The 11,709-nt window shown below is 35.0% G+C and overlaps 1 protein-coding gene across 1 annotated transcript; it reads left to right on the forward strand.

Annotated features, from left to right (window-relative positions):
• The first annotated feature begins 576 nt into the window (after positions 1-576).
• LOC130646336 (uncharacterized) lies at positions 577-4,445 on the forward strand. Its single transcript, XM_057452504.1, has 2 exons — positions 577-2,707; positions 2,852-4,445. Exons 1-2 carry the CDS (start codon positions 2,416-2,418, stop codon positions 3,055-3,057), a joined length of 498 nt encoding a protein of 165 aa, XP_057308487.1. The 5' UTR covers positions 577-2,415; the 3' UTR covers positions 3,058-4,445.
• Positions 4,446-11,709: the final 7,264 nt, after the last annotated feature.

Here is an 11,709-nt window from a genome sequence, read left to right on the forward strand (position 1 = left end):
CGATGCAAATAAGGTGAAGCCAGTCGCGAAGAAGACAATTCACACAGAGACGTTAAAGAGGCACTTGATCCAAAGCTAAAGCTGGAGCAGCAACACCCGCAGATACAGGAATTGGGAAAGCACGACGATACCAAATCTCGGGCGAGCCTCAATTTGGAAAGATCACTATGCGTCTTGGAGCGATCCCAAGGATCAACTGTTCGAATGGATCGATAAAGTGTCTAAGCTCCTAGCCGGTGAACAGACACTACATCGTCGACTACATTATAGTAAACTGTAACCTTGACAAGCGGAAACAGTTTCTGCTCGAGCTCGCTATCTCCTGACTGCATCAAAGCGTAGTTTGTGGCCCTCAGGGGCGGATTTAGAATTCGGCCACTTCGGCACTCGCCTAAGGAGAAATTTTGCCAATGAGAAAATCATGTGTACCTAAATGTAAAAATTGATTTAAAGGAATGCATATTTTTTATTATAAGCGTTTAATAAGATTCCTTTGCGCTCAGGATCCGAGGTAATATTCTTATCTCCACTCAGAAGTGTTTGCCGAGGCTCGACTCTCCTTCGATGTGCTTTGCCGAAGTACTATGGTTCTCACGGTAGTCGAACTACATTTTGCTGCATTACGCTGACTTTGTTTCTCTTGATTCCTTTGCTTTCTGCCGTAAAAACAGTCGACTTCGGGGCCGCCGAGGTGTGGACTTTTGGACTCTCTTAAACAAAAGAAAAACAAAAGAATTATGACGTCGAGAAAAATCTCGCCGAGGTGTGGACTTTTGGACTCTGGTTAAAACAAAAGAATTTGTGACGTAAAAAGAATCTCGCCGAAGTGTGGACTTTTGGACTCTCTTTAGTCGAAATTTACGGTGAAAGAAATATTGATATTAGGGGATGGGTGCGTAGGAATAATTTACCCTTCCTATTGTTATTGCCTTGCGGTAGCCGCAATAACAATAGGAAGGGTAAATTTCGGCCAACTGCAATTCTGAAGCTCTTGCTGATCCAACATGTCTTCTGATGGGAGCTTGCGGGATCGGGTTGTGCTTGCTGTAAAAAGCAATGATATTTGCGAATGTAAAAGTCTTTATAAGATATTGAAAGATAAAATAACAGAGTTTCCTGATTTCCGAACATTAGATCATTAAAGAAAGATTGAGAAAAAGTTGTTAAGCAGAAATTTCAGTGCTGAACATTTTATTCCTGGGTATGCAAAAGAGAAAGCATTCGTCGCTTTGAGGTAACTATCTATTTTTACTTTTGTTGATAATCCCTAAGGAATGTTTAAAAATAATTTAATTGTATTGTGGTGCCAAAGCGCTATTAAGCTTTTACACATTAAACAAAAGTGGTTCACTACAATATACAAAAAGTTTCTATTTGGGTCATCAAGACTATTTAATGACAATAATAGAGCCAGCTGTTATTCTTGTTGTAGATTTGCAGTAGAGTGAAGGGAACAAATTTTTTATGTTCACTTTTGTAGATCTGACGCAGTGGCTATTCATACGTGACTGTACTTTAATATTTTTTTCTATTCGTACGTGACTCTCACGTATTATAATATTTTTTTTCTATTCGTACGTGACACTCACGTAGTTTATTATTTTTTTATTTTTTTCTATATTTGCGATTTTTTATATCTATTCTTCGTACGTAAAATCTTTTCTTTCTCTTTTCATAAAAAAAAAAAATATTTTTTATACTTGCATGAAATTTCAATTTGTTATGAGGAAAGTTTTTGTAGTAGAAACCAGCCTTTTCAACTTCATTACAATTTCAGTTGCAAAAAGGCACGAATAGGACTTCAATGCAGAAGGAAGAAGATGGAGGTCGGACAGAGTTTTTCGAGCTTTGAGCAGTTAAATGAAGCAATTTGTAGTCATAAAAAAGCTAATTATATTCAAATTCATGTCAGGAGTTCTCGTTCTATAGAGAGTGAAGCTAAACGTGCAACGAAAAAAAAAGTATAATACCAACATAAAATTCTCTGAGATTGATTATTGGTGTATTAATGATGGCAAGAAATTTTTATCCACTTCAACTGGAAAACGTCCAAAACAATCGTGAGTATTATAGAACTGAGTCTATATGCGTCGTAATCAAGTTCTATTTTTTAAGATGAGTGTCTCGATGATAGTCGATGATTTTCGTTTCATAGTAAAACTAATAAAAAAAGGTATATTTCGTTTACATAACATTTCATCTATGATTTACGCATACTTGAGCATAGAATATTCTTAAAAGTTGTATATAGAATTTAAGGCTAGTTTCTATAATGATCAAAATGAAAAATTTTCCTTACATTTCAGCAAGGATGTATGTATATGATAAAAATTAGAACAACTGAAGACGGACAACAACTATATGTGAAAGATATGCACAAAGAACATAACCACGCTGTCAATAAGGTAACAAAAAATGTTAACTGTTTTACAAATTTATTATGACCCTAACATGCATGAATTTACCTTACAGGCATGTTTTGAACATTTACCGCAACAACGTCGTATAACCGATGTAGATACGTCAGCTGAAATAACAAAAATGCTTCAGTTGAAAGCAAACAAGAAACTTTTACAAAACCACGTATCTAAAGTAGCAGGTTTTCCCTGCTACTTTAGAAACGTGAAAGATCTTCACAATATTCAGGCGAAAATGGCAGGTAGAAGTAAAAATGACGTCGAGATCAGGGAAATGAGAAGTGTGCCTGGTAAGAATTTAAATTTTTGAATTGATGTACTACCTTAATTTTCGCAGCTACTTAATTTTGCAATTCAAGAAAGAATTTATTTCCAGGTATTATTTTTTAATTTTTTTAAATGACGTGAAAGATTATTGCTACTTTCTATTTAAGGAGCCACTGTGGAAGTTATTGTTCACAGCGAAGATACATTGAACGCTATATACTATCAGGACATGGAAATGAGAAAAGCTTTTTCTGCTTACCCAGACCTGCTTATGTTAGACGCAACCTACAAATTAAATGATTTGCGAATGCCAGTATATTTGTTAATATGCGTGGATGCAGATGGAGAAAGCGAGATTGTGGTGTTTGGATAGTAATGAATGACGAGAAATCGACAATTGTCCGCATGAGTGAATGTTTCAAGAAACACAATCCTAGCCATAATCAGATAGAAGTAGCGGTCATTGATAAAGACATGACGGAAAGGGATACCTTGAAAGAACAGTTTTCTCGTGCATCTATACAGTTACGCTTGTTTCACACACTGAGAGCTTTCAAACGTGAGATCACGACAATAAAGATTGGCAGCCATAAAATCAGATAAACATGAAAAAGTTTGTTAAGAATGCTCTTGTAAATATATACATTCTGTGAAATTCTCTAAATTTCTTATAATTCCCCCAGACTCATTTTAAATAAATAAAGCACGTGAGTGTCCCGTACGAATGTAAGGAAAATAATAAAGTACACAAATGTCACGTACGAATAGAAAAAATATTAAAGTACGGTCACGTATGAATAGCCACTGCGTAGATCTGAAGCTTCTGGAAATTGTTTATACAGTTCAGCATCCTTGTGTTTGGGAAGTAACAATATGTTGGTGGACTTGCTACGACTTCTGGTATTGTTGGAACTTTTTCTCTTCCCAAATTTTTATTCCAATCATCCTCTATTTTCTTTCATCTTTCAAGAGCAAAGAGGTTCTTTCAGTTCTCTGAAAAATATTCTATTTTTCTGTGTTTTCCATTTTGCTTGTGACAGCAATAAAGAAGGGGAAGAGCTTATAAAAGAGGAAGCTGTCTTAACTTTAAATGACAAAAACTGGTCAAGTTTCCTTTGCCTTTCAGCTTTGTCCTCAGTTACAGGGAGAATATTACCCTGATATTGGAGAGGAAAATCCGCCTGGGTTCGGTCCTGGGGAGGGGGGATTCCGCCCCCCTTACGTTTTTTTAAATAACTCCTTATTGCTATGTTATTTGGCTATGAAACTTATTGAGTTTCAATATTTATCTATTAGACACCTGTATGCCAAATCCCATACCTTTCAGAGGCTTGGATATTGGCCATTACTCAAAACTACCCCTAAAAATCTCTATGAAATCCTTATAATGGGTAAAATTTAATATCTCGTGTTAATCCGATTTCCTGATTTTGTCGGATTTTACCCGAAAGTCGGAAAAAACCGGATATTCGGGCAATTTTTGGCAATTTTTTATTCGATACACGTACAAACCGGAAAATATGTTAAATAACTTTTATTTAGCTTTCAGAAACTTCAAACAGAATACAAAAATTCGATCTGGAACAAAAGTAATTAAATTTTAAGCAGATAGTGTCATTTTTAACAAATTTCAAGCTTCTGATGACGTCACAGAAAATGTGCTGACGCAAGCAAAAATTTATTGCTGCCATTTTGTTCTTTTTTTGACGTACTATAAGTGTGCCAAGTTTGATTCAATTTGAACAACCCTATGAAAAGTTATTGAGGGGGGGGGATTCCTCCCCCCCCAGTCATAGTATGTTCAAAAAACCACGGACCGAATAGGGTTAAAACGAAAGACTGATCAATCACGTAAATTATGTTTTCCTAAAAAAGTATTTACTGATATGTGTGTAGGTGGTAAATTACAGACAAAACTTAATTTTTTAACAAAACCTATAGTTAAAACATATGAATCACCTGCTATAACTTCCAGTATTAGCACAATTTCCAAAAATTGTCCCACTGTTGATAGTACAGAACCTGAAATGGTTTATGTTTGTGAAAATGATGTTGATGTTGAAAATGATCTTTTCGATAAAAAGTTGCTAAATTAAAGGAAAGTCATATTCATAAACTTATTACAAATTTATTCATTCCAGATAACACTTACAATTTCCCTGTCAGTAACAGGAAATTTCAGTATAAATGGCTTTCTGATTTTTCATGGTTGGTATTCGCCTACTATGGTTGGTGCATTTTGCCTTCCTTCCTATTTGGAGACAGATTTCCCAGTAATTTTTATAAGGTCACCAAACTTTTTCCTGAAATTCAAAAACATTGGCCAGATGCAGTACCTTCTTTTAAACGTCATTGTTCGTCTAAGCAGGGTTTACATGTAAATAGCTACTTCTCTTCTCTTCAATTCTTTTATTGATAATATGTCTGGGGCAAGGCCATCAATTGACACATTGATTGACCAAAATTTACAGAAAAGTATTAACGATAACAGGCAAAAACTGATTCCAATCATTGATACAATTATTTTGTATGGGCGAATTGGCATAGCTTTGCGTGGCCACAGAGATGGTCCTGATTCACAACCAAAAATAACCGCAGTACTATGTCTAACCTTCCTCCAAGGTCTAACGATAAACAAAATGGCTTAGCTCTTCTCCACATCCATAAAGAAATAAACGTTGATATAAATGAAGTTATAAATAAATTTTCCATTGATAACAGAAGACTAAAATTTTAAGACATGACATGTTTTAAGATATATAACTAATGATAAAGAAATGTTAATAGATAGTACTTACCATGTTACCGCCCTTCTCCCCGTTATCTTTTTTACCTCTCAGCTCTTTTTCTCTCTCCCCCCCTCGCCTTTTTTCTTTTCATCTGATTGTTAAATTTTTTAGATGTTATGATAAGATTTAGGCTATTTTCATAAATTCTGTATACATCCATGATAGTAGTATAAATAATATTCAGTAAATAAGGTTACCAAACAGCTAGCTGCAATGATAATACTTGTCTTAAGTCAGCCTGGTGGGTGCGAGTATTCCCCTAACGCAATGATAATAATAAGTAGGAAGAGAAGTAGGTATAGTAAGTAGGTAAGATAAGAGGTAAGTAGAAAGAAAGTAGAAAGAAGAAAGAAGATTTTGAATGAAGAAAGAAGATTTTGAATGAAGAAAGAAGATTTTGACTGGATTATTAATTTAATCCTCTAATCTTTAAAAAATGTTATATTTGGATTTCATTTATCTGGATGTGAATCTGGAAGAAAGAAGAAGTTTTGCTGGCTGGCTAATTTCAGCCTTAATTTTTCTGAAAACATTATTTGGCTTTTATTTATGAATTTTATGGTTGTTTTTTTTTCCAATAACATATAAGAAATGGACATGTGAAGGTTCTGTCGGCTGCATTTTGGAGTGCTGAAATAGATAAATAAGCTAAAGCTTCTGAGGCTTCACCCCAGACCCCACTTGGGGGGCTTACAGCGCCCCAAGTGGGGTCAGCGCGTGCAAAAATTGCGTGTTGGCTTTGCTTCGGTTCGCAAATCCGCCTAAGGAGAAAAAAATCCTGTATCCGCCCCTGGCCCTTAACACAGTCTTATACGAATTTGCTCCAGAAGCTCTCAAGGCAGAAAAAACAGCTGTTCCTATTGTACCCTCACGATCGATCCGATATGGACCTGATCAATGCGGAAAAACGAATATAATCGATAAATGGGATCCCATAAAGGCACAGCTAAGGAAGTCAGAACATGCAGAACAAGTACCGCTGGAACATCTAGGATCCTAAAGTAGCACACAGAATATGCCAGACCGCGTGTAATAAACATGTCCATGATACTTGTAATATAATTTGTGGGAGCGTAAGCAGTGGAAGCGCTTGACCACCAAGAATTGTTTAATTGGACCAACTTTCCCGGTCCCGGAGGCAGTAAGCGAGATAGCGACAAATTTAAGTTGCGTGATAGACGACTTCAAAAAAAATTAGGCGCTTGGCAGCACCTGCTTAGAGAAAGCTTTAGTACAGAAAGTACTAGTTGGACTCTAAAATACAACAAAAAAATGTGTTCTTGTAAACTTACCATTTAATGTCTTACCTGCTGAACTAGAGAACTGCAGCTTTCGCGAAGTTCTCAAGGATTCGTAACATAAAAACAACATACGGAGATGTGAAAACAACGCCTTGTTTTGATATATAAGAAGGCGGCTTAAGCATCTCCCTCAGTAGATTGAAAAAAATTCCACCATTGTTTGTGATATCAGATGGCGCCATAGAGATTGTGTGTAGAAGTCGGAAACTTAGAATCATAGCATTGAAAATGTGGCTTGCAGTGAAAAATGTAGAAACACTGCAAGATGAGGTTCAAGAGCTTCGCCAGCTAAATAATATACAGCGTGAAGCTATTGCGTTCCTTGGAGATTATGTTTATACTAAGGGTCGGATGGTAGTGTGGCTGCAGACACGGTCTGCGACTCTCCGGAACCAGGGCCCGGTTCTACGACCACGCACCTAACCTTTAAAGCCATTAGAAAGGAAACGGTATGGTGTGAATCCAAAAAAAATAATGGTGACGCCTACCCCTATCTTGCCATCTGTGGCCAGCAGAGGTATGTTGCACAAAAGATTTGGAACAAAACTTACAGGTTTTCCTAGTGGTGGTATTTTTAGAACCTGCGAATGCAATAGTCCACTATAAATGGCTTCAAGAGCGTCGCTGTATGGGGGTAAATCCTGACCGTCCAAGGCATTTTAGGCTTGGTCGGAACTCCATACACCATCGCATCTTAGAGCTCGCTGAGTAGGCTTTTGTATAGTTCGTGCACACAAAACTCTGGCTGGCCTTCATATGACTACCAACTTCAATTATATTAAGCACGCAACCCTATTCAACATATGTTGTGGGAGTGTGAGAACGAAGTTGCTATTTTCACGTGATTTCTCTTTCTATCCATTTTCTGTAAAAAGTTTTAAGCGGAGTTTTTAATTTGAACGTGACAGTCATATATGACGAAGAAAGTGTGTGTTTTTTCTGATTATTTCCTGTAAAAGTTGGCGACTGATGAGGGACTTGATAATCTAGTTTGGTTACATATTGATTTGATTTGCTTGGATACAAGATTACTTTAAACAGAGATTAATTGTACTCTGCAGGGACGGGTTGTTTTTAGACTTCTCATCAAAGCAAACTTTCAATTTGACTGTTAATACACTTTGCAGACTGTATCTTATTTTACCGCCGACAAGAATACTAAAAGATAATGTATTATTGGAACTAAAAACGAACACAACTCTTTAACGACGTTTCGGCCGTACGACGGCCATTTTCAAGTATAGCTATTTACAATTGACAAATTCAACACTATATACAAAATATCGTACGATATATCATCGTACGATCAAATATTCCGTAGGGGCAAGTCAATTATCTGAAAATAGAAATAATGGCATTGATGCAATATTTCTATTAAGAATTGGCTTATCCCTACGGATTAACAAACTTTCCTTCAGTTCCAAATCAAAATTATTAGATGCGGAGGAGATAATAGAAAAATTATCTAAAGATGGTCTATTTTTACTGTAATGTATTATTATTCGAAAAATACGATAACAAAGTAGAAAATCATAAAAAAATAATTACTTGATAACAAGTTATCTATATTTTGACAACAGTGTGCGTATAATTCCTTGTACCTTGCTCTTGAGAGTGGGATCTGGTTAATACACATTGTTTTTTTATTATGTGCGAGGATAAGGATAACGTCAATAACGGAGATCTTACTTGACTCGTTTTGGAGCCCTTTAATAAAGTGTTTTCTATAATTTTGACATTACAAAGAATTCTTACCTAACTTATGTGTATCTTTCGAATTTTTTTTAAAAACAACCAAAATTATCCCCTAAAAATAGCAATCTGCAGTATTTATTTTACTACTTTCAAATTTTTTTTTTTTAAATACGTACAATCTTGCTTGAACATAGATTTGTAACCACTTTGTATATACCTTGATGTTGCCGCTCTTTTAAAGCTATCTGTTTTTCTAATAACTTTGGCGACAACTAATTATACTTAAGTATTCTATGTACACTTTTATCAATACATTATAATTGCTGCATATAAAAATGAATTAATCTACGCATCCGAATAATCTCAAAATTAAATAAATAATTAAATTCTATACTCTGTCCGAATAGAGTTATACACTGGTATCATCGGGAACATGTAATAGCTTTAATTAAGATTAACATTTGAACTTGAAACTTACCACACAACATTGTTTCATGAAGAGGAATCATTCTGTAAATTTTGGGCACGTGATTTTCCGATTTCTTTTTTTTCTCTTTTATATTTTACCCAAAAATCATTAAAATTTGGATTTGAGCTTTTTTTATGCGAACTAATATTGTTCTGTCAAAACGTTTAAACAGAATGTGAAAACTCTATCTGAAACTAAAGTATATGAAGTAAGGCAGACATTTCGGACAAAGCGTTTAACCCTATATGCGGATTCCGCCCCCTGACGTTTTTTTTAATAGCTCCTTATTGTTATGTTATATGGCTATGAAACTTACTGAGTTTCAATACTTATCTATTAGACATCTGCATGCCAAATTCTTAGGTCCCATACCTTTCAGAGGAATTGATATTGGCCATTACTCGAAACTACCGCCAAAAATCTCTATGTAATCCTCATATTGGGGAAAATTTAATAACTCCTGTTAGTAAATAATGGAACATGTATATAAAAAGGCTTTTAAGGAAGAAATTAATGATTATATAGTACAATTTTTAGAACTTTAAACTTCGAACTCCTTTATAATAATAGTCGTCGTCTTCTATCTGTGTGTCAGCCTGTTGCGGAAAGACGAAAAATGCGATATAGAAAGGACGGGCGACCCCATGGATATTTCCACGTGTTGACGACTAGTTTAGCCAAAAAATTCTTAAAAGTTAGTTCACGCTTTTTATAAGAGCCAGAAAAATCTGCTTTGCGGTCGGCTATTCTTATTTTCAAAGTATTTTTAACCCATAAGAACATAACTGTCAACCTTATTTCCACCGCCTTTTGTATTTTTGTCGCTTTCCCAATATGAAAAAGAACCAATAGCCGTTGGAAACGAGGTTGCATAATTTTAAAATTCAGCCTTATTTTGTACTTATTTATGGGACGTGCTTATGAATAGCGTTGTAATGCCGATATAAATATTACATAGCAGTCAATATACATGAAAAAAGAACAACCGAAAGTAAAAAATATATTATTTAGAAAAAATTGTAAGGGAATTCGTTTCCATAAATGTTCTTATCTTATGGAAAAATTTAGAAGTGTTTTAGTTGTACAAGCAACTATGTGAGCCTGTGGCTTTCTTATTTTGGTCTATTTTAAAAATCAGAGGCTTGTGTTTTTCAAAGAGACTTATGTAAATTTCGTGTTTTTTTAAATACCCTGTCACCCGAGTATATATTATTTTGCGTTCTTTTCTCCTGGATGGCTCTTTTTCTCGCGTTCTAATTTACAAGAAGTACTGGATATGGGAGGACAAGGAAAGTTTTAACCACAATGTTGCTTCCCCTACACCTGCAGAACTGTATCAATGTATGATACACTTTCCTTTTTTTTTCATGACGAAGACAACGATTTCTTGGTAATTTCAACCCAGGACATTGTGTCCTTTATCAAGCTACGGTACTCCTCACTGAACATTAGGAAATTATTGGGAAGTTCATCTCGATGTGTATGTATGAAAAAGACGCTTTTGATCTATAACATTTTTATTCGAGAAGGAGTAGAAAGCTGCACGCTTAAACAAACATGTGCTGTACAAGAACGGTGGGTTGGTTATTTAATAATTCTGCGAAAGCGCTAAACGAACACGTGTGCTTTAAAATTAGGTATGCGTCATTTGGTTGCACTTTTGCAGTGATGAGACACTCTATTTAATGGATTAGATTAAATATCTCTGGTTAATTGGTAAAACAAAAACAGCAATAAGCAGGATAAGATGAGATGGTTATCTATGGTTTCGGCTATGATTTTTAATTGTGGGTGGTTGATTCTTGTTTTTAATCAAGCTCATGTTGACGTTTAAGAAATTAAACTACTGTAAATCTTACTATACCTATCATCAAAAAACAAAAAGTCTAAATTTGAAAATATTTATTCAATTTTTTATTTTTACAGTTTAAAGAAAGAAAACTAATATTTGTGCAATTTAATTTCACTAGATATAAACGAAGCAACAAAAAATTCTGACTTTAACCCTATTCGGTCCGAGGTTTTTCGAACGTACTATGACCGGATTGGAGGCAGATTTAGCTATCGTCTGTACATTACTGTTATAATACTTTCCAAATGTATTTATGTGGCTATGTACATTTATTTTCAATATTTTCAACTATTTCCTTGCCTTCACTTTTTCTAACATTTAAAAATGTCTTTATCGTTTGTTTGCTTTGCTCCGCTGTTTTTAATTTTTAGTTTGTATCCTCAACGTATAACTCGAGGGGAATGTTACGAATATTAATACCCAATTAGATTACGACAATAATCAGTCGGTGCCATGGCTAATTCTTTCCGTCGTCCAAGAATTCAGAAAAGAGAAAAAGGCCTGGTGGATGACGCTGGTGGTAACCGGCTATTAATTTCTAAAACAATTTTGTCTTTAAACAGGTCGTATTAAGTATTATCCATATAATTACGCCTTATTTCTACATTACTAATACATTTTGCATGATAACTATGCCGAGCGGTTAATTATTTAATTAAACTGTTCAAGCGTAAACTATCTGCTCAACTGAATTGTTAGCTACTTGCACACTAAATAAATATCCCTCAGTTGGAAGGGTAATTTCCAGAAAGAAAGTCAAAATGAAATTTTTCAAAATAATACCTATTGTATTTCTGCTTGCGTGTGAGCATACATCAACTGGTAATGATGTTGATGAAGATGAATATGAACATGATGAATATGCCGTTAGCAGATATGACGTCGGTGACGACAAAATGATGGACCGACAGAATGTGTT

Source organism: Hydractinia symbiolongicarpus, chromosome 5, assembly GCF_029227915.1.
Source record: "Hydractinia symbiolongicarpus strain clone_291-10 chromosome 5, HSymV2.1, whole genome shotgun sequence".
Lineage (NCBI taxonomy): Eukaryota > Metazoa > Cnidaria > Hydrozoa > Anthoathecata > Hydractiniidae > Hydractinia > Hydractinia symbiolongicarpus.